The following is a 25,282-nucleotide window of genomic DNA, read 5'->3' as shown; positions in this document are numbered from 1 at the left end:
TTATTTCCAATTAATAACAGCCTTGTAAGCAGACATACAAAAATTAAAATAAAAAGCAAATTGTAGGTGTTTTATTCATTTGCTATTTGCATGCATTTCAATTGGTAAAACAATTTAAAGCAATTTAATAAAGCTATAATTTAGCTCGTGTCACACTGTGCTTGATCCAAATTTTTTACCCAAAAGCACTTTTTAAGCACAAACAACATGGAAAAACTAATAGCGCTTTTAAATACTGATAATGTCCCAAACACTATTTCAACAGCACAAATGTCCTAATTTAACACTATATTTATTTTAATTAGATTTTGCATTTCAAATAATTCTTGCTTAAATTGTATGATTTTATATATTTTGTATCAATGATTCACAGTAAAAGGAAAGCTAAAGGTCATATGTAAATATTAATTATATAAAGGAAGAAAGTATGCTTAAATTATGTTAGCTTCATGTCAGCAAACAACAAGCAATTCTAAAAGTAGTGGAAATATAATATATTTTCCATCTGTAGGACAGACAAATCACCTGTCATAGGATACAGGAATGCAAGAAAAATGATTCACAAAATGCAGTATTATACCTTTGATAAGAATTCTGCACATGGGCTGAACAGTGCTGTTGGAAAATATATGTACATGTATTTTAGAAGACCAGTGAAACTGGTTCAGCTACAGGAGAACCAGAATCACCACAAAAATACGTGTTATAGGGGAAAAAAAAAAAAAAAAAAGAACACAGCAAAAAACCTGCTCAATTTCTGATCTGTGTATATTTTTTGATTTTAATCTCAAATAAGCTACCTTGCCCTGTCTGCCACTTTTACGTAGAAGCCAGCAGATTTGTACAATGAAGGCAATGTCAGGTCCAGAACAATTAATCTAGCTCAAATCATGAAACCAAAAAATACAAATAATAAAGTTTAAAAAAAAAAAAAAAATCACAGGGTGGCCCAATCAGTCAGCTGGATGGATATATCATGGATATAAACTTAAATGGTATAAAATGTAAGGGACTAGTTTTGACCCTGATTTTTAAGTATCTGAGATTTTTCAAGTTCTAACCACAGTATACAACATCAGTAACATCAAAGGCTGCATTTAGGCATGTCAGATTTATAAAGAAGGAAGCTGCCACTTAAAAGCCTTTTTAATGGAAAAACAACTGAACTTCTGGATAATTACTTGCCTTTATCGTCATTTGGGACACAGTTTTGCAATGCAAGTATAAATATCAAATTATGTGGATTTTAGAATAGTCTTAATGAGGACGTGCAGGTCCAGTTACAGCACAGATAGATGCTGCTGTAATTTCATATTATCTAGTAGGAGCCAGTCTAAGAGAAGTTGTGGATAGCCCATCCCTGAAGTGTTCAAGTCCAGGCTGGACAGGGCTTTGAGCAACCTGGGCTAGTGAAAGATATCCCTAGGGCCCATGGCAGCAGGGGTTGGACTAGGTGATCTTTAAAGCTCCCTCCCAACCGAAATCATTCTGTGATTCTACGATAAATGAAAATGATATTGGTATGCAAAAAACACCTCTGCCTGACTTCAGCATGAAGTGGTTTTTTTAAATCGTAAGATCATACAGTTAAAAGAGGCCTCAGGAGACTGACAAGAGACCATTCACCCCCCTGCAAAGACGTATCTGTCTTCTAATTTCTGTTCTGTATTTGCCTACTCCACTCTTAAAGGCTTTCAATGACAGAGAGTCTCCAGAATCTCTAAGACAATCTATTCCAGAACTACTCTAATCATTATAATTTATTATTTTTCATTGTGTCAGCTGAATGTTCTTTGCTGCAACACAGGTGTCTCACTTTTTGTCCTTTCTACAACAGCTACAGCAAATGCATTATTTCATTCCCTACTTGCAAGGCTGTTATATCTCTCCACATTTTTCCTTTACACTGTACATCTAGAGACAGACGCACTTTCCAATTGTTCTCCTCTGAACATTTCCAAATGGTCCATATACTTTTTGAACTGGAGTGTCAAAACTGGACATGATGCTCCAGTCAATGCCATACTCAGTGAAGCACAAGAATTAAATGCCTTAGAGTTACTACTCCTACCAATGCAAGTCAGTAATATATTCCTTTTTTGTAACAAGGTTGTTGTTTACTTACATTCAGCCAGTCAGCCTTTTTAAGCTATTGATCAGTTCTGAAGAATTGTAGCACAGCCAGCTTTTTCCTCACGTTTCTGCGGAGATGATTATTTTAACCAGATAAAAAGCCTGCATTTACCAGTATGGATATTCCCTCCAATTTGTAAAGATTATTTTGAAGTCTAATACTTACCGCAACACACTTGCGACCCAGCTTCTAGTATCTGCAAATTTAATAGACGTATTCCATAATTGTATAACTTAGATCATTAATAAAAACACTGACAAGTTCTAGAGCTAGGTCTAATCTAAGTTAACCTGCAGTTCATGCAGCTAACTACAGTCAACACCTAGCTAATATGTGATTTTACTGATAATTAACATCTAAGTATGTTTTTCTGACCAGTTTTGCACCTACCCCACAGCTATGTAATCATGGCAATGTTTCCTTGCCTTACTTATTAAAGGCATTTTAAAGCCTTTATAAGGCCAAATTGTACAAGCATCAGATGCTTTCTCCTCCATTCAAAAGGACTGTTATTTTACCTTGGAAGTAAAGCATGTTCTTTGCATATGATTTGGTTCATGAAAAAATATCTAGGCTTTTAATCTTTTTTTTTTTTTTTTTTTTTCCATAGGTGCTTACAAACAGCTTCATTTTTCTTGGATGTTTCTGGGAATTTACACACCGCAATTCTCTGGCTCCTCTTTCCTTTGCTTTCTACCAAAATGATTTATGTTCATTGTTTTCTATGATGAGCTTACCTTATACTGGATGTTCTAACCAGAGGTGAAACTGGGACATTTCATACATGGTTGATTTAGTCATTAACAACATTTACAATTTGGACTTGCTTTCCATGTGAATGAGGAAGAGGACAAGTCCAGGAATATTATTAATGGACACTGTTAAGGTATTAAGTCAAAATACGGTTTGTCTGATACTTGCATGTGGGTCACATACACATGGGTATGGTATTTTTGTAACATGCACCCATTGTTCTGGAAATATTATTCCTTAACTTCCTGAAGGCATAAATTATTATGGTAGGTAAAAAGTAATGCAGAATCAGTATTGTACATCATTGAACACAGAATGCATAAAACCCTAAGAAATGGGTGATTGGTTTTAATTAACCTGAAAATGAAATACATGAGATATATTTAATACTTTCATAATGTATTTTATCAAATATTGAAATATGTCTTAAATATAACACATTAAAATACCAGACTGTATTTCACAACGTTTGTATCTCCGATTAGTATCAATGTACCCAGACAAAAATTAAGAGAGCAATCCAGTGTTCATTTCAGTCTCTTTTCCTATTTAAATGGACAGATGCCTAAAGAAATTGCCTAGGGACAAAAAGAGGATTATCAGGGAATAAAGCAAAATGTTCATGAAAATAGGCTCCTCCAATTAATAGCAACAGCATCTTTAATAAAAAGCATGTAAGGAAGACCTGTACAACTGATTCCATTCAACAGATGGGGAAACTGATGGCCCAGACAGCAAAGCAATTTGCACAAGGTCACCCTAACACCAGGAAGTACATGACTCTCTTCCAAAGCCAAACCTCTGGTTGGAACATGCTATTCCCTGCCTTACTCCTCCGGTAGTTTCTGTCCATGGTTGCACAAATATAAAAACCAAAGAAACTACAGCTATTTAGATATGATAAGTTTAACTGGGAAACTGGGACTTTCAAAATGTATGTGCATCACAGAAAACCAAAAAAGCTCAAGCTACAGGGTTCACTGTGGTTTCATTTTTGTTAATTACATGTGAGTCAACTGACAGTTAAAGCAGTCTAGAGTAATTTACTGACATTACAATTTAACTGCCATGGTGCACTTAATCCAATAAATTCCAACCAAAATATCAAATGGTATTCAGCTTTCCAGAATTACTTGTGTATAAATTGATAAAAATAATTGATAAACTTTTGTATAAATGGATAAAAATAATGGTCTGTTCAAAAATTCATATTCCCTATAGTATACTTTTGCTACTATACAACTGTCCTAAAATAACATTACATTAATTTTAATTAAATTTTGCATTTCAAAGCATTTTTCCCACATATAGTATGTTTTTATGCGACTTCTGTCAATACTTGAAGATAAAAGGAAAGCCAAAGGTTATGTTAATTATTAATTATTTGTTGAAAATGAATGTAATGAGCTTAGTTTATATCAGGTCACCCTAACTCTCAACTATTGTTTGTCAACTGTTGGACCAATAAAAACTATAGCTCCAGAAAGGATAAATATTGCATTATTATATCCTTGAGAAAGACTAACTACCTTTTTGTAGACTGTGTCATACACCCAATGCTTTCTTCTAACGGATTTTTGTGTTGGGTTTTTTTTTTTTGTTGTTGTTGTTGTTTTTTTTTTTTCTTTTTTCAGCCTAAGGTTCCACTGTTACTTTGTATGTGCAGGTTCCTCAAGAAATAAGCATATATATGCAAATTTTGTCACCATTATTTCCCTTCTACCCAGAGAAGGGGGAGAAGTCTAGAAGGTGCCCAGATGAACTGCACAGCCACCGTTTGCTCAGAGGGATGACACCAATGAATGTTGGTATGTGAAAATATCTACAGGAAGTGGAGAAGTTCCCCACTGAGTTTCTTGACAGCAACAATACTGATAGTTATGGCACTGAACACATTCTGCTGAGAGAGTAAACCCATTAATACTGCAGACACTGAAAATATAAGTTGGTGAAGTTAACTAATTTCCAGTTGCATTGATCATGGCATTTACTTTGCATTGAAAATTATTAAAGCTCTGACCTTAGCAGGGAGTTGTCCATACACAAGAAACTTCAGTGCCTTCAAAAAATTTTTTTTAAAGAAAGAAAGAATATTGTGCATATTATCAACACTAACATTAAGAGAGGAAAAAGGCCAATGAGGTTGTTTTAGAAATCCATGCCAGGTAAACAGAAAAGCAAACATTTTGGAATAGATTCCGGCATTATTCATTTATTCATTATTAATCCATCTTTACTGTTATTCTGTTTCACACATACAGAAATGCACCTAAAAACCAGCTCGGGGAAAAAAAAAATCAATACATTTTGAAGAAGTTGGATGTTTGTGGAAGCAGATATATTTGTAGAAGAACATCAGTAATACTGACATCAACTGTCTATAGACCAGTAGCAAATGTTCCATACATTACAAGTAATCAAAGTTATTGTTAGCATGATTTAATAACTTTTAGAAAACGTGATTGATTAACATTCAAGTGCAAATAAAGAGAACTTCAGTTAGAAAGGAGGAGCAGAATAAGAGAGAGGAACTATATCTGTCTTCTAGGCTTGGACTTTGAGTTGTTCCCTGCTATTTGGAGGAAGGACAATTCTGACCTGTTGCAGGTGACTTACCTGGGCCAAATTTATCTACCCAGTGCCACTAAAATTCCTCCCAGATCTGAGGAAATCTAAGGAGGAACTAAAGAAGAGTATTTACATTTCCCTCAAAGAAGTCTTACTGTAAACCCTCAAACCTTTTCACTCTCTCTTCATAGCAGGGTACTTCCAAGTCTCTAAGCATTTTTGCTGTTTGCACCTAAATCCACTCACATTCTTACAGGGATTTGGGGAATGTGAGGTTTGTTTGTGTTTTCATAGGGGACAAAAAATTGACACAATACTGCAAATACAGAGAAATACAAATGTAGAAAAGAGTCTTACCACTCTGGGCCCATATTCAACACCTGCTCTTTAGTTTTTGTTAAGAGAAAAAATGAATCATCTATTTTTGTGCAATCCTCTTTATTTACAAAGAACATATTCACCATACTCATTCATTTAACAGTGTGGAAACAAATCCAAGCAACTTTTCTTCTCAGAAATTCAAAAGAAGTTATCTGGCTTCTTCCCAGGGCCCCACTAAGGATTGCCTTTCTCCCTCTCTGCTGCTTCTTGCTGACAGGTAGTTTGTTAAAAATTCTCCTAATGCTCTTATGTTTACAACTAGTCCCATGGAAACCTCTCAGCTCATACAGCTCAAAGGCTCTTTAGGTCCTGCCAAGTGGCCACTTGCCTCAGGCAGTCTTTTTCATTTTGGTCAATACCCTCTTTCTCTTAAATAGCATTAATTTTCACCTTCTGTTACAAGCTTGAAAGCTTGACCTAGTACACTTGCAAGATTTAACCAGATCTGTGATAGACAGCAAGAATTAATATAGTCCATTATAACATAGTATTATCTCCAGCAGTATTTTATACTAATATTTAGAAAGCTTGACTTTGATGATAAATTCTACTGAACAGAATACTACAACTGTTAATTTTAAAGTAATGTTATCAGCACTAATAACTACATCCAACCTTTCCCTATACATACACCCAGGAATCACTTAAAATGAAATTAATTTGTTTTGATTATTGCCTTTTAGGATTCTTCAGGCTAATGACACTATGCAAATGTAAGAAGGAACTTTGATTATTAAGAACAGAGAACAATTTTCTTCTCCTGGTCATATGTATATACAATTAAAACACCTACTTAATTTGTGTTTTCTCTCATTTATTTATTTTTTTAGGAAAAAGAAGTAGCCCACAATTTTCCTTGCAAAATATATTGTCATCTGTTATCTTCTTTACCTTCTGAATTTTTGTGCAATGAAGAGACAGATCTGTTAGCAAGCTTTCACAAATGCTTTGCGTTAGGTAAAAGTAGGTGTTTTATCTGCACACACACACTGGTTTCCAGTGTCTTTTACATGTACTTGTTTTAAAAAAACCCGTTTATATGTACTTACTTTAAGAAAAAAAAAAAAAAAAAAGACGAGGTAATAGAGGTAGGAATGAATTTTCATAGCTCAGGTACGCATCTTTGGATAGCTGATTTGGCTTTGTTTCTGTTCCAAACTTGGTCACCAGAAAAGGCAAAGCTTTGTCTCTCTACTTCCAACTTACAATTATTTTTCAGCATTAATTAAAAAAAAAAAAAAGGGGGGGGGGGAAATTATCTTGCCAATTATCCTGCCAAAGAATATGGTAGTACAGTATATAAGAAAATTATTTACCTATACGAGTTTTAAAAAAGGACAACTTCAAGAGACAATGTAACATATAGTGTAATATAATGTTCTTCAATTCTTCTTTGGAAAGGATGATTTTAAGATGGAACTGATAAGCTTGTGAAAGGGAAGGTCTGCAAAGGAAACAAGATCACTACTTTTTACCTTACAACATATTCAACCCATGTTTCAAGGTTTCCATTCTCTACATGTAGTGTTTTCAAAGGAATTTTTTCACTTGATGCATAATTTGGCTTCTGTTTTTTCTCTGCCTCTCCAGTGATTTTCTTAGTATAGTTAATTTCCTCCAGTCTACATACCATAATACTATTCCAACACATCTCTGCCTCCACACAGAGGACACAGAACTGTCAGGCCCAGATACAACTTGGGTCAACTCCATGCAGTCAGGTCATGGTGAGTTCCTACTGAAGATGGCAATTCATACACAGAGTTGACACAAGACAGCTCAGATTACATCCTGAGCAAAATGTCTCTGGCAGGAGACACACAGATGCCAATAACTAGATGGGCTCTTCAATCTCATAACCCTACTCTTATGATAAATGTTCATGAAACTCTTAACACTGTATAATATTTTGAGATACCCGCATTTGATCAACTTTGTTTAACTCACACCGCAATCTTTCCAATATAATATTCAGTCTGTCACTGGTACCATTTAATACTTCTCTTTACAGAGAATAAACATGATGTGAGCAGTGCTAATAAAGGAATCAATCAGATGCTAATTTTTATTAAGTGACAGCATTATAAATACAACTTCAATTTTATAAAATTAAAGCAAATATTAAATCCCAGTATAGGAGATTTGACTCATTGGTTTATTTATATCATTAACAAATCAGCCCCCCACAAGTATCAGAGTATATAAGTGAACACTGTGAAAACTGGGTGAGGTGAGTTGCCATTTGGAGGTGCCTCATACACTGACTGCAGAGGGAGTCCTGAGACAAGATCTAGTGTCAACGAACTAGGCACATCACTTGAAAGGTTCATTCAGAGAGGAATCTAAATTTTAGGTTGGAGAGAATGCAGAAATCTTCAGCCTAAAATAAATGCCCCAGTTATCCTCAATAAAACTAGATCCACATTTGAAATAAGCAGTCATAGCTCAACTGATTTCAGAAGAGCTTGAGCAATATAACAAGTTGAGATTCCGGTCCTATGAATAGATCCTTTGACTTCAGTAGGATTACTCACACAGTCTATGAATAAGAACATATAGATGTGTAAGATATTTGCTAAGCAACAGACAAGAAGCCACCAAAAAAGAAAAGTGTCTGTCTGTGAGGTTAACAGCTTTTAAATGTAAACCATATAATCCTGTAGACACCTACACACATGAATAGTATTACTCACTGGGGTACTTTAATTATATGTATTAATATTTCTTGGTTTCCTTATATCTACTATTGGCGGTTCCTTGCCCACATTAAAACATAGATATGACCCAAAATATTCCTTTTTCTCCTTTGGTTGTTGTTCAAGAATACTCCCTATTCTATGCATATTAATGCTGCTAAACTAAACATGTTGTATTCCATAAACAGTATTATACACACCAAAGCCATTATTGCCTTTTCTAAAAAGAATGCTTTAAAAATACAAGTGTCATTGCAATAAAAAGTAAAAAAGCTCTAGTTGAAAATTCACATGTTGTCTACATTCATTAGTGCTATCAACATAACTGAACTTTCTTGTTCTTATTAGGGTTACCATAGAAATGAGCCTAAGGCTATTACATGAATTGTTACTGCTATTAAGAAGTAGTCTATTTCAGTTTCATCTGTGTGTTTTTAAGATCTTTGAATATTCAGGATAATATAACTACCTTGATATTAAAATTAAGGCTAGAAAGGTGGGATTTTTTTTTTAAACAAATATAGGCTTATTTAATAAAATGAAGCAGTAAGTTGTGTGGTACCCACACACTGTATAAAGCAAGCATTCTCTATAATTCCATGTTTTTATGCTTGTATCTGCTATTCTTTCAGACAGGCAAATGGTGCACAGCTGACTGTATAATGAAATGCTATATATAAATATGAAAATTCTAATAAAGGAATGATATTAACCTTTAAAGTTAGGCAAGCACTTTACACATATAATACCATGCTTTCAAACATTTTTACATAAATGTGCAATCATGCATTACTTCCTCATTGCTCAAGAGAATTATAGTGTATTACATGAGGAAATAAGATTCTAAGTCATCTTTTTGAGAACGTGCAAGCTCTTTCTAGTGTGTAATTATAACAATATGTAAAAAAGATTTCCATAAGAAAAGATGTAAAACTGCATTTTAACTAATTGACTGATTCAATATACAGGAATGTATATTTCAGACTAGATATAAGGAAGAATTTTTTACAATGAGAGCGGTGAAACACTGGAACAGGTTGCCCTGTTAGATGCCCCATCCCTGGAAACTCTCAAGGCCAGGTTGGACAGGGCTCTGACAAACCTGATTTAGTTGAAGATGTCCCTGCTCATTGCAGGGGGGTTGGACTGGATGACCTTTAAAAGTCCCTTCCAAACAAAACAACTCTATAATTCTGTGATTCTATATTATGACACGACACACATTGGCACACAAATGTGTGTGTCTATATGAGGGGAGGAAGAGTACTTCTGTATGTACATCAGTGATTGCATGCATTTGGATTAAAGGTAACAATTCTTTAAAACATCTGGTTGAATGAACAGTACAAGGTATCTGAGCAGCAACTGTTTTACCTTGTGAAGGACAAACACTTTGCTAAAATATCTCAAGTAGAAGATGTGTAGTTTATATTTACATCTGTATGAGTTTGTTAGTGACCTCAGCATAATCTTGACAGCAAAAATAAAAGTTCAGCATGCTATTAATAAGAAAGTATTTGCATGCAGATTTTATCTGCAGTGTGGTGCCTTTCAATCAGAAGTTCATGAGACAAAATCTTTGAGTCACTTCAAAACTGGCAGGCAACATATCAAGTTTTTCAGTAAAATGATCTATGAACAGATTCTCTTGTACCCATTCTCCACAGAAGATTGAATGAATACTTTAGATATGAAATATGCAGAGACAACAAATACTATTTTCTTCAATTTTCTTATTTAGTAAATCTGGGTGATACATCTTTTCTTTTTTTTTTTTTTTTTTTTTTTTTAAATAAAGAAGGAAAACAGAATCAGATTGAAACTTCATGGATGGGCTCTTGGGTGAATTCTGGATATAAAATACAAGAGGCCTAACAAATCTTTTGGGAGAAAATGACAGCTCTCAGTTTTTCATTCAGTGAACTAATAAGTGAAATTTCACCAAGAAAGGTACCGGTAGAAAGATTTGTGAGTCTTTAGAGGAAAAAGAAGGATGAGAGATTAAAACCTACAGTACATATCTGATCTTTCTATGTAGTATAAGACTTGTAGAAATGCTTTGCTGCTCCTAAACTTTGCAATACTTAGAAACTCCTTTAAGTTTTGCTCTTTGTCTACTCCTGCATGGATCTCCATGCTTACCTGCAAATGTTATCCTGCTCTGTTAGCAGGAATTCGAGGTTTGGTACCCACAAGAATGTTCTAAATTCCTTCTTTTTCTCAAGAAACATAGTGCCATAAGAATAATGCTTTGGAAATCATCATCATATTCTTTATTATCCCTTTCAAGGATCAAGCTTCTCAGATGAGCAATATTTCACTACTTCAGTCTTCCTTAAAACCTTTTTTAAAATATCACGAATCTATGGGAGGGATGGGTGGAGGAAGGTGTCAAGGGATGCCAGGCAGGAGGTTGTTCATGTTCTTCTGCTCAAAGTTTCATTGATCTTTTTGGAACTATGAACTAAAAGAATGATACTTTCCATTTTCTTGCAATGCAAAAGGTGGATAACTTTGATGGTATAAGGTGACAGAGAGTCTATCTGCTGTTTCTTGCCCTTTCAGAAGGCAAGAAAGAAGAGAAGCTCAGCCAGGAGTTAAAGTATAAATATAGATGTTCAAAAAGCCTTAGATAAAGTGTATCTTAAGAGGCAGAAATGAAAGTAGGAAAAAGATGAGAACTGTTAGTATGAGTAAAAAAAATTACCAAAACTCAAGGACTTGGCTTAGGGAAAAATGATTTCAACTAATTAAATCAAAAGAATAATAGATATGGGAAAAGTGAAGTTCAACACAGTGTTGACAGATATCAGATGAAGTCTTTGGGAGATACAATTTATTTATTTATTTTCATATATATGTATATATAATAGTTTCTTACCTGTACGTATAACAGAGCCTAAATTCAAATGAATTGCTCGGTAAGGTTTGGGCAGTGCTCTGACCAGTGGAAAGCAAATATTTGCTCAATGAACAATGACTTACGAAAGGAACTGGAGAGAAAATCCCTAAATTCATGGGAAAATTGAGACATCCTCACTATACAATGCAAACAACTTGCTCTTACTTTGTACTGGATTTAGGACATGCTACATTCAATTTGGAATCAAGAATGACCCAGTTTAGCCTAGCATTAAAGTCAGAAGATAAAAAATGACAAAGTTCTGAATTTTCAGCTACATATACAGGTCTACAAAAACTTTAAAAAAGTATTTTCTTACCTCAACAGCCTGATAAAATTCATTAGTAAAAGAACACAAGAACTGGATAATAAAGTTTCTCCTCCTCTAGGGGAAAACAGACTGAGATGAACAATAAATGGATGCTATTAACAGCATGCTTTTTCATATCTGTGTTCTTGTTATTTTTCACTTCTTACTGTAGCCTGTGTCCATATTGAAGGTAACACCTAAAGAGCCAAACATTCCTGTCGTTCAAGAATGATAAGAAATCAAGAGCTCATCTGCTAAATGGGCTTTAAAAGTAGGTACTTCAGAATTATTTTCAACAATAGATTGCCTTCTATTTGTATGTTGTTCATAAAATTTATTTGTAGCACTTCATCCCAAAACCTTGCAAAATATGCTACCTATAAAAACAAGTTCTCTGATCTAGAGTAAAGGAAAATATTACATGGAATGTTATCGAAAACTTGTATTTGACATAAACTGCTGTTGATGTTCAATAGCAGATTGAAAATAAAGGAGATTTGCTTAAACATTTACAACTCAAAATGTTACCACACTCTAGGTACTCTTTCCCAACTCATTTAAAATAGGAAAAAATATATACTCATGTAGTTTTTAAATTAAACAAGGAACATTTCTGAATGAGTGACAACTAACTTTAGTTATATTCAAGGAAAACTAGGGATCAGAATTCAGCATGGAACTTAATCCAGTTGCCAAGTAAGACTTTCTATTTTGCTCTTCTAAAGAAGCTGATTTATGTTTATGTTGCATTTATCAGCCAGTTTATATGAGCTTTCATGCAGTCTCAGAAATGCTTTTGATGACATTAGGAATGTAAAACTTGGAAAACTGTAAAAATTTTTAACGTGAGAATGTGTTCTTTATAGGATGATGCCTACAGACTACATTAAAAATACTGTATTTCAAACATCCAGGAGAGTAACCATGGAAAACAGACTAGATCACCTCAACTGGTAAACTCATATGTTCATATCTGTTCTTAAACATGTCAATAATACAAACATTAACATGAGAAATGAAATCAAAGTAATTGCTACATTCCAACACAACACAATTTGGCACAGAACTATTGATGAGTTAAGTATTGAGACAAATTCAAACAAAATATTAGTAAGTTGAATAGAATACTGTAGTTTAAAGTAACTTTCATCTGTATTTATGCCCTTAGAGGGAGAATAACACAATTCATCCAAATAAAAAAGTAGCTAAATAACTACAATAATATACATTTTTCTTTGTAACAGCAGTTCAGAGCTAAACCTGGGCATTAGTATGCTATGATTTCAGTGAAGGAAAATTGTAAGTGCTAGTTACCTGGCACTTTTAAAGCATATATAAATTCACTGTAGATCTACGCCAAAAAAAAAAAAAAAAAAAAAAAAGTTACTTAAACATTCATAGTGCCAGTATACTGAGAAACAATTAATTAGAATTGAGTTTTTTTCTTTAAATCTAGATTACACTACCATTAAGCAAGTGGTGTTTCCAAAAAATATCAAAAGCAGAAGCTTCAAGAGAAAAAAATCAATGTCTAAAAATTATATATCTTATTTATGAGAACAAAATAAAATATAACTATCAGTATACAAAATGAAAGGTGACAACTATCGGCATACATTATCTGAATAATGCTATATACATGTAGTAGTATACATAACCTACATTTAATATAATCTAAATTTAATAATTTGTTAAAAGGTAAGAACAAATATTTAAGCCAAATTTTCCAACACAGATATAATGATTGAGACAACAAAAGAATAAGGTGATTTATGTACGAATATTTATTGAAGAGCTTCAATTGTGCTATGGTTTTAATGGCAGAACTACTGATACTAATGGAGACAGAATTTTTCTTAGATTAAAAAAAAATTTAAAAAAAAAAAGATAATTAAAAAATAAGTATAAGCTCTCTGCAGAGAGGGTTGTCTTCTACTCTAAGTTCCAATGATTGTAGAAAACAACACAGCCTAAGCACAGTATCAAATAGCTTCCTAGGAAGTTTGAGATGCTACCGTATGATTCTGTGTTCGCTCAACTTACCAACATTTTGCACTATTATTTTGAGATTACTGAGAGTATTGAGATACATTAAACAGAATAACCAGCTGGTCAGGAGAGGTGATTATCCCGCTGTATTCAGTGTTGGTGCAGCCTCACCTTGAACACTGTGTGCAGTTCTGGGACCCACAATTTAGGAAGGATGTGAAGGTCCTTGAATGCATCCAGAGGAGGGCAACAAAGATGGTGAAGGGGCTGGAAGGCGTGTCCTGTGAGGAGTGGCTATGGACTCTGGGCCTGTCTAGTTTGGAGAAAAGGAGCCTGAGGGGTTTCCTCATTGCTCTCTACAGCTTCCTGAGGAGGGAAGTGATGAGGGAGGTGCTGATCTCTTCTCCCTGATCCAGTGATAGGACACATGGGAATGGTTCAAAGGTTCTCCAGGGGAGGCTTAGGCTGGACATTAGGAAGCATTTCTTTACGGAGAGCATGGTCAAACACTGAAACAGGCTTTCCAGGGAGGTGGTCAGTGCCTCAAGCCTGTGAATGTTTAAGAGGCATTTGGACAATGCCGCTTAACATTTTTTAACTTTTAGTCAGCCCTGAAGTGGTCAGGCTAGATGATCTTTGTAGGTCCCTTCCAACTGAAATATTCCATTCCATTCCATTCCAAATATCTCACCGTAAAGAAAATTTAGCGTTCTGCAACCTAGTGCTGCAATTTGTTTAATTCTTGACAGGAGGAAGAAGAAAAATTTTCTTCTTCGGCATAAAAAGTCCAGGGTAAATAAAAATGTTTAGAGGGATATTTAAATTGTGTACACAGTGGAAAATGGAAGTGTGATTGTTCATCAAAGCTCTCAACTTATTCTAAAAGATAAAACTACTACAATAATCTTAAAGTTATTGATACCTCTCTCCGTCGAGAAGCCCAACAGGTTTGTTTGATTTTCCAAACGACAGCGGCTACCAGCAGTAAGGATAAGAAACAACTGTAATTACAAAAAAAAAAAATAATAATTGTAACATAATGGTCTGAAAAAACTTAAGTTTTTAGGGTATCAAAGGTAACAAAAATACATTTAATTGTGGAAAAAAACCCCACAAAAATAGACGAAAACTAAACTCTACCAGGATGACAAATACAGTCAACCGTCCAAGTTCAAAGTGAAAAGAGAATGCACACCTCTGATGCTGTGGTTGTCTCCATAAAATGCTATCACTCTCTTCATTAGCATGGGATAAGTTCTATTGCAACCATCGATATACCCACCACAGTCTCAACAAATATGTACTGCATTTAGTAGATGGAAAAGAGGGTGAATTACAGCAAAAATTGATACCAATTTATACTTCTCTCAGTTTGTGAATTTGGGATAATTTTCTGGGATGTAGGAATGATAACTATGCAAGGAGTATAATTAGTTTGAAAAACCAGGTTTGAACATGACAATAGGTTTGTTTTACCAAATTGAGTATTTCCATGGTAAATTGCCCAGGAAAAACATACCAAAGAACATTAAAGTCTCAAAGAACATTACAGAAGAAGAAAAAAAAAAAATCAAAACTATTAAATTCTGCAGTTCACAATGAGAGCATATACCTTCTCTCTTGCTCCAATATTTTTGTATTTGTAACATTTAGTCCATAAAGGATTTTGGTAGGAAGATCACTGAATTCTCAACCTCTTTTAGTGAATTTTGTATACTGGTAAAAGCTTCTAAAGTTGTTCACCTAATGTAAGCAGTCAGAAGACCTTTTAATTTTTTAGACAGTTTTCCATAAAAGTATCCGGGTTTTCCAGCTGTGTGAAGAACTTTCAGTCATGTTAGCACATCTGCTGTACACAGTGTTTTCAATTAATACAAGCCTATGACTACTGAATTATACTAGTCATCTGTATATTTTGTCAAAAAGCTTCAAAATGTATTCTTTAATACGGGAAATAGAAACAATTCCCTGAAGTAATATAGTTCAGAGGAGTACTGTGCATAAATGCAAAATATAATAATTATCCAAGCAGTAACAGCAATGCCTCCCTATATCATGCTTTAAACAGAACTGAAATGACCTAGAAGATACATTTTCAGAAGTAACAGCTCACGACGTTCAATTTTTACCCATAATATGAAGAGTATTAGAAACCTGTTTAGGGCAACTGTAGTTTAATGTCACTATTAAGGTAATGGCATGAAAGTGCCCAATCATTCCTTGGTCTGCAAGCAACAGAATCTGCACCACCAAATATTTGACAACAAAAAGTACCATTACTCTGAGTATGTTCAAAAGTCAGTCTCCTTAACACAAGCTTTCCTTGATAGTTAAAGTAATACAAATTGATATGGCTTCTATCAGAATCTTATTCACTTAAAACTTTTCACTACAAGCTTTCAAAACTTTTTTATCAGCTTTTCTCTGAACACCCGTGAGAAAGCCTGACAGAGTGGGGCCAAGTTTGAAGGACAAAAGTACCAAATATATAAAGTGGTTTGGACATAGGATGCTCAAACAAACAGCTTGGGTTTCTACTTAAGAGACTTAATTCCGTCTGTTTACCTGCAAGAAGGCTGATTGTTCTGAACCTGAAAGGAAAAACTGGTAAAAGGATCTGTTTATAGATGCAAAGTTTGACTTTCCTCTTAACAGTCAATATCAACCACCAGGATTTTGTTTGCAGTTTTTTAATGCTCTTTGGGACTTAGGGATTTTTATGGAAAGCAAGATATATTCTTCCTCTCTCCTTCTAGGGCCAATTTAAAAACTTATTTGAGCTTTTATTGGTTCTTGGCACAGATCCTTTAAAAAACAAAGGTACTTGGACTTTTGATTGGTTCTGATCAATGGACCAGAACAGTTCAGCATATCTAAGAACCATTCTGCCAATAGAAAATTGTTGGAAGAGTCAAGGATATGTAATAAAAGGATGTGAGAGGGCAAGTGCTAGTTCAAGAACCTCAGGGAATTCAAAAGAGAAATCTCAACCTTACACTTTAATGAATCTCAGTGTAAACCATCTGTCTACATGGGTCTTCACTGAAAGGAACTAACACAGTAAGAACATTTTAATTGATACACTATTGACAGAGTATTTCTTACTAGAAGAGTTTCTCTTAAAACTTTTTTACAACAAAATATCTAAGTAGCACAAAGAATGTTATGACAGAAACTTATCATCAGAGAACATTCATCGTTTTGTTTAATGCGTTACTCCAGTTGATGTACTGATTTCACTTTTTAAAATTTGTCTTTGGCTGTCTCCCTTTCTCCAGACTCCTTTGAAAGCAAGTACAAATTGACTGTGAATTTATACTTGGTGTCTAAGGAAATGCAGAACAAAAAAAAACCACTGACCACCAGAATATATCCACTTTTGCAGCAACATCTTTTATTTTTTTTAAACCAATAGTTGCTTACAAATATTATTTCCCAGAAATGTTTTCCCTACCATATACTGTATTGTCTAGCTAGTAACTGCAACAGATGCTTAGGGGCAACAGAGTACTGACATCCTGCTATAAATTAACATGCTGTGCATGAAGTAAGGGTAAGCCACCTCACTCTTATCCTCCTCTATAGTCCTTCCAAAACAACTAAATTAGGGAAACATCAGCAAGTCTGTTTAAAATTATGAACTCAAAGCTCCTGGAATTGGAAAAAGATGAATACATTCAGGAGAGATGGACACAAGAAACTAAGAGAGCTTTGCACTGTGTGATTGCTTCATTATGACCAGGAACTGGATCTCTTTCCTTAGAAAATTATGTCCTTCACTTTTATTAATTTCTGGAACAATTCTCTTAAGATAGTAGAAGAAGAAAAAAAAAAAAAAAAAGAGAGCGCTCTGGCTGAAAAACTTTGTATAAATTGCTTCTGTACTCTGTACATTGTACATCAATGGAGCTGGGTCACACACTGAACTTTCGTGTCATCAGTCAAAATATTGTTTAGTTTACATGCAAAGTCAAAATCAGAAATGAGTTTTTCAAAGACACACTGATAAAATAAATCACTGCAAACTACAGCATTGATAATGTGAATTGTTTACTTAACACTTTAACACTTTTGTATGATATTTTATTGGCAAGTAAACAAGAAATATTTTACTTTCTTCTCTGTTTTTTTTAAAATATAAATAATCAGAAGGAAAAAAGTATCAAAATTCACGTTAATGAAGAGAAACAAGACATGGAAAATAGATTTTGTCAAACTAACCTGGTTCCAGACCAGGGTGAGATAATAGCCTTGGTTTATTTAGGGCAATAAAAATTAAAGCTGACTGCAAAGGATCTCACAACATTGAAAGACTTGGCAATAAAATAAGAGAATGAAATTCAGTGCCAATGAACTGAAAGCAATGTATACAAGAAAAAAACAAAACTAGCTACAAATACACAATGATAGGTTCTAAATTAGCAATTACCACTCAAGAAAATGGTCTTGAAGTCATTGCAGATAGTTCTTTGAACGTACCAACTGAATGTTTAGTGGCACTCAAAACAGCAAATAGGATGTTAAGAGAGATTAAAAAAGGAATAAAGAGCAAAACAGAAAGTATTCAGACGCCAGTGCATAAATCCATAGTATGTCTGTATCTTGAAGCACCCACCATCTCATCTCAAAAAAACTATGTTGAACTTAAAAGGTATAAAGGAATACAGTCAACTGGGCTAGGGGAAGGTAACGGTAGTAGAAATAAGCTCTTTTCAGTTTTGAAATAATAGGGAGTGGAAGTGAGACATGATAAAGATATTAACATCATAAGGAAACAGTGTAACAGCAGGACAAGCACAGATGGATGCTGTCCAATCCCTCAGTATACTTCCTAGCTCCTTCTTGTGACAGATACGAGAAAAGAAAGCACAATCACAAACAGCGTGGCAAAACAGAGATCAGTGCAGTGCATAATAAATGAATTAAAAATTGGTCACCTGACGGCTAAAAAAGAAATTTCCAGAAGGGGACCAACATCAGAAATTTCTAGATGGGTTTGCAAGGTTCCCAGAGCATTAGATCCAGTCTGGTTTGACAAGACTGACATATAATAGTGGAGAGGTCTATGTGTGACACAAAGACTGAAAAAAATTTGTTAATAGTAAGGAGGACAAAGAATTCACACAGTGTACCAATTGGTCAATTGTAGCTATTTCAGCAATTATTTAATGTTTTTAAACACAATCACTGCTAAGTTATATTTATGAGGATAAGGAATCCAGGCCTCACTTACAGAGCAAAGGATATATATTCCCCTTGTAATGAAGCAATTCCCAAAATAATTTAGAGATCAGTGAGAATGACCAACTCAGTATGAATTGCTGATGGGATGATGAAGCAAAAAAGGTTAAAACAACCTTAAATACTCAGGTGTGCAGTAGTAATCAGCACTTGGCAGATGAATTTATCACTCTACAAAGTATTGCCAAAACAGATGCTATTGGACTTGTTCTTGAAGTTCTGGTGTTTGTGGGTTTTTTTAAAGGAGGTTGGAAGCATGGAGAGAATAGAAAGAAGAATCACAAAAAATATTTGAAGGTTGGAGAAAATCTTTTACTGACATTGATGCAAGAAGCTCAATCATTTAACTTTTCAGAAAGATCAAGTGGTGACTTGCCTACAGTGAGTACAAATTTCCATGGGGAGAAAATACCAAGGCCCTCATTCATCTAGCACAGCAATACATGGTAAGAAACAATGGCTGGAAGGAGACACATTTGAATTATACTCAGACATTATTATTATGTATTTTCTGTATATAAAATAACATTACATATACTGAAAAAAAGAAGATTTTACTATGATGCAATGACCAGATAATCTAAGATACAGAAAATGGATGGATGTAAACAGTGAGTACCAAAAATAAATGTGCTTACACAGACTCATCCCCATGGTCATAGATTTGGTCCACCATTTCTGAGTCTCTAGCTGAGACTCTGAATGACACCCGAATAAACAGATAGCTGCCTTTGCAATGCAGATGGCTTATGAAATGCTGACCCAGAGTACAGAGCAAGTTATATTCTGCACTTATAAATGTAAATCTTCTCAATAAGACAATTATCATGCTAAGATACACTTAAAACCACAGCAGGCCAAGCCTTATTAGGATTTTGTAGTTGCTGGAACAAAGAAATCATCTGCCAGAGGATAATGACATAGCTTTGCACAGTTGCCCCTTCAAACCATGTGGAACAAAATAGGAAGAAACACTAAAAAACATGCTTGAAACTGAGCAATTCATTAATAGTGGCACGTATTACAGGCTGATTGAAAGTCATCGTCTTAATACTAAGTAAGAGACAATAAACAATTGGAGAATGGATGAACTGAAGAGGAAGAAGATTTGAGCATAAGTAGTTTATGTCCAGTGCAGAGGAAAATGGCCAAGAAAGGGCTGCAAGAGAACAACAGGTTGTAGCAGTAAAGTCTAGGCTAGGCAGATGACCTTCCCAGAAGGGCTCTGAGTAGTAAGAAAAGAGAAATACCGATTTAATAGAACACAGAAAAAGAAAACTGCAAGGAATAATTACTGCCTGCATAACTATTTTGCAATATACAGAGTAAATTTTTAACTTACAGAGGTCATATTTAGACATATTTAGTGCAGTTCACAGACCTGGGTGAGGAGTGAGAGGGCAGTGTTTCTCATAACTGAGAAATTTTTTTTTTGTATGTGTTTAGGAGGTAGACTGAAAACTGTAAAGACAATTAGTGGATGTGTTGCTGCATGGTATGTGCAAATTAAAACAAAACCTGTACATCATCTTTAAGGAAACTCAAACTGCAGAGATAAATACAAAGGAAAATCTGTGAAATTTAGTGGTCAGTATGGTTGGACTAGAAGAATTAATGACACATTTGTGCCTTAAGCTCTATAAATGCATTATAAACACACCATCAAATTCTTTTCTTTTTTCATTACATATTAATGCCTATAAGTTAGATATCGTATCAAAAGAGTACTTGAGCTAAACTGAAATCATTTACTTATTTTTGCAGTAATGTAAAATGAACTATTTCATGAATTAAATATAAATATTTTAAGGACCTATATTGTAAATGGAAGGTAAACAGAACAAAATAAAATGTTCTATCCTTTGCTATTTCTTTTCTCATTCTCTTATTATTTAACATGCAAAGAGAAATTAAACTGTAAACATTCATAAATGAATAATTGTTGTTTCTGTGATTTTGCTTAAGCCACTAATTTGCATAATAATTCAGTATAGACTTCCATATTGGATGAAACAAAAAAACTTTTTCAAAATTTATCTTAAATCTGGTATACTTTGAATTCTATTAAAATTAAAAATTTTGTAGGATTCTACTTCAAGCACCCATCACATTTACTCATCTTATGACAGGGCACAAAGTGCAGTAGCTCTGCACAGCTGAGCATGGCACCAAGTCCCTAAGGTATCACCAGTTAAGCCCACCTTGGGAGCAGCATATCTGTGCAGCACAGTTTGTCAAGACTGTTCTAACAACTCACAAGAAAACCCATACTTGGTCAGCTTGACCACAGCACCACACCAGCATGTCATACGGTCACCATACTCAAATGCGTGGCAGGCACGTCCTCAGATTCCCAAGGGAATGCCTGCATGGCTGGTTTCGTGTGGATTGTGAGCGGGCTTTTGAAAGACTTCCCTGATTGTCACCACTGCTGTGCTTTGCTCGGACTGCGGAGCATCCTTGGAGCTCATGATGCAGAAGCTGAACTGGAAGATGTGCAATGAACACTCCAGACACAAATGGGCTTTCAGTCCATGGAGCTAAACTAGAGCTAGTCAAAACTGAAAAAATTACAAGATGCATGTGGTGTGTATGTCAGGTCCTCAGCACCATTTTACTCAATGGATGATCTCCTATTTGTCCACACTGCTTACTAATAGACCTAAGCACCCAAAGATTACTTCCATACAGTTATTTAGGTGCATAGAAGTCTCACTGACTGCCCACATGTGTATACTTATACATATTTTAAAAACTCCTCCCAATTCTTTTTCTGAAAATGAGTTGGGCCATCAAGTCAACTATTGCTTAATTACTTAAACCTTGCTGTGCTGAGTGAGAAAATAGTTATATATTCCTCTAGATCTTAAACCTCTTGCCCATTGATCTCACTTTGTCAAGAACACACAAATGTACACTTCACTAAACAGTAATCTTAACAGTGATCCTACACTGTATTAATGTTTCTCCATACTAACTATGGATTTTTTAAATATGAACAAAAATATTAGTAAAAAAAACCAACAGTGACAAATATTTTTAATGTAGATACATGCAAAGAAAACAAGCCTCATATCTAAGTTAACATTTTTAACTTAATATTGCAAATGTTTCCTAAGAGATCATACACACTGTTTTTCCAAGAACTGTTTTTCTGACATATTATTTACTATCTTTTTATTGGCAAATAGAGCACATTTTAATTGATATGTTATAAAGCAAGCATAATTCTAAAATAAAAATAATTGAACAATTATTTTTCTAAAATCATGTCTTCGAATAGCAATTATTGTCACAGCAATTGATTTCTTTCATTGCACTTGACAAGAACATTGTGTTTTTGATTATGATGTGCTAGGTTCAGCCATCCTTACTTGTGTTAACTAATATACACATGACAAGCAGCTTCAAAGATTTCAACAGGATTATCTGAAGTGCAAAGCATTGTAAACATAATATTAGAAGTCTGATATGTATGAGAGTGGTATAATTTTTTTTATGTTTTTAATTATTAATTAAATTGCTTTGACTCACAGTTTTGCAAACACTGTTATAAGTAGGAATATTTCAACGATTAGCAATTCTGAACGATTCTGGGAATGAAGTGTCACAGTTCCAAATTAAAGTGTGAAAAGACGTAGAGGAAAGTATTCTTGGCTAGCATTGGAGTAGGATGTGCAGCTTCCAGTCTATGGTAATGCAGTGTGTGGGGTCAGGGAAATAAATCTTGACTGACTCTGGGGAACAAAGACATACCAGCCAGTACTGCTTGTTTCCTGGTCTAAGAGCTCTGGCTGCCACAGCCAGGGAAACACACTGCCTAGCAAGCCAGCATCACCGTCTAGGTGACACAGGAATGTCCTTCTGTTATTCTTGCTAGTCATGAGAAATGATAGCAGCACCAGCAGCTCCATACGCTGACTGCACCCCACACTCCATTTTCTGGAACAGATCAGCTAATAGCTGCAACCTCTCCCCCTTCAGCTTCATATATTTTAGTGTTGCACATGCTTAAATATGGCAGGTTTTTTCCATCAGCCTAGATCTATGTCCCATTCTGAGTCAAATTTTTTCCTGCACCTATTCTTTTAACAAAGCAATAGCTCCTGAGCTCCAACTTTTCTCCCACAGTTTCTCCACGAAATAAAAGAACCCAAGGGAAATTTAATTCAGCTGTGAACCTTCAAATACAAAAGCCATAAAAAGGGTTCAAGCTCCCAGTTCTTGCTTTCCGAACTGCAAAGTGAAAGAAATGCATGAATAGGAAGTAAATTATCTAAGATGGTATTTAAAACTTCAAGTATTACCAAAAATCATTTAAATGCAAATTTGTATTTATTTATTTGTGTCTCAAATGGAATTCACACAAGTTAAGCAACACTTTTCAAGTTCATTTGAAACTAATTACATGGATAATTCTTCTTATCCAGATGACAGTGATTAAAATGCTATTTTTGGATGCAGTCCTGAAAATCTATATGTTCCCATAAATAAATCTTGCATAAAGTGTCTCATAAAAGTCACATAATTGCCTCTAAAATTCACTTCTTACATGTCTACAACTACCAACCTTATAAAAACCAGAATAACAGTTAAAGAGAAATATATATGGTCTTCTACTAATCTGGTCCTCCCAGGCAGAACCCTATGTTTGGTAAGAATTGAAGGTAAAGGATATCCACATCAGATTTGTTTTACTGTGACATGGTTGATCAACAGGAGCAGCATCTGCACAGAGATGCAGTTCATAAAATTAACGACCAAGGTTTTAAAAGAAGATATACAAACATGACAAGGGTATAATGGAAATACCTTAGCTCATGGATTAAAAAATACATTCATATATGGAGAGTCAACTGAAACTACTTTAATACATGTGAAACTTCTTAAAGATGGTGATAGAAAATCTGTATACCCTTTTCTGCAGTTCACACAGCAAAGTAATTGCCATGAACAGCTCTGCAGGTATAGAAAACACTAACACATAGTTATTCTAAGGTGAGAAAAAGCTGACAGTGTATATAATAGGGATCAGAATTTAGAATAAACTCAACTGTTAAATGCTATTAGCTTTTCCATTTATTTATTAAAAAAAAAAAAAAAAGAGGAAATCCAAAAGAATAGGTTTCAATGATTTCAGATTCCTGCATTTCAACATAGTGTCCTTCAATGCCATCCTAACGCCTATCAACAGTGCAGACTCAAGTTATACTCCAAGGAAACGTCAAACATTTGTGAAGATTTTCACTTAGTATCAGAGCAGTCCTTTTAACTGAGGAAAACAGAAGACCATATCTAAAGAATTTCCTGCCCTGGTGCAGGAAAACACTACAATGACTATTTTCATAACATCTGTATTAGAATTGTGATTCTATTGTGTGTGCACAATATTTCTGCTTGGAAACAGATGTAACTGGTACTTATCTCACTTAGAGTGAAATAAAAGGAAGAAGGAAAAGTGAGATGGAGCCACAGACTGAGCACTTGGGCTGTTAAATAAAAGCTCGGTTCAGAAATTATATGTCAACACATTCTCTTTCCCTGGTAGATGAGACATTGATCGTTGACGATCCTGAGCTTTATAAATGACATATTTTCAGAGACAATAGGTTAGGGGGGACTTTACTCCCACACAATAAATACCTGGTTTTGCCTATGTTAAAATCAGAGATTAGGAGTTTTTGTGAATTAAAGAGAAGTCTGGCAGATCAGAGTAACAGATCTTTCTACAGAATATCATCTCCCACAGAGTAGATGGATATGAAGATGAAAATTTGTTTCTATCTTGAAGGACTATTATTGACTATGGCGGGAAGACTGTAAAGGAATTCCTCAGAAATAATCTTATTCCCTGGTCCTATTGAGAAAAATACCTGGAAAACACAGAGATATTGTAACTTATTTTAAAGAAAAGATTCCTACTAAAATCTCAGACACAGTCTAGCTTTAAAGATGTCACATAACTGCATCGCTACACTGATCACTGCAGGAGGCACATTCAGACATGAGCAAAAATTCTTAAGTGAATTTATTTTTAAAATGGCACATATTGGTTAAATCTCAGAACTCGACATTACATCAGTAGTACTCAGGTGGGCATGGAATTTCATATCCTCAGCAGTATTTGATCCAAGCATCATTTTTTTTAGTGCATGACCTGTGCTACAGCTATATCTTAAAAAATATTCAAAGAAAAGTCCCTTTAAGAAATCACATCTTATACAGCTATGCTCAATCGTCTGAAACTCCAGATGAAGCAATTTATTCCAACTCCACCAAGGTAACACTACCTTTAGCTGCTTCCTGAA

General features: G+C 34.6%; 1 protein-coding gene across 9 annotated transcripts in view; it reads right to left on the bottom strand.

Annotated features, from left to right (window-relative positions):
• ATRNL1 (attractin like 1) overlaps nucleotides 1-25,282 on the bottom strand; it is a 520,660-nt gene that overhangs the window by 218,793 nt on the left and 276,585 nt on the right. For 7 of the 9 annotated variants that reach the window (XM_074907807.1, XM_074907805.1, XM_074907804.1 and 4 more), the window contains one exon: nucleotides 14,656-14,734. In XM_074907807.1, the coding sequence (XP_074763908.1) occupies nucleotides 14,656-14,734 (79 nt within the window). Of the gene's footprint in view, nucleotides 1-13,058; nucleotides 13,096-14,655; nucleotides 14,735-25,282 lie in introns of all 9 variants that reach the window. The other 2 variants (XM_074907810.1, XM_074907811.1) reach the window with 1 other exon arrangement.

The sequence above is a fragment of the Athene noctua genome, chromosome 5 (assembly GCF_965140245.1).
Source record: "Athene noctua chromosome 5, bAthNoc1.hap1.1, whole genome shotgun sequence".
NCBI lineage: Eukaryota > Metazoa > Chordata > Aves > Strigiformes > Strigidae > Athene > Athene noctua.
Note: the sequence above shows the minus strand (reverse complement) of the source record. Positions and strands in the feature narration are given on the sequence as shown.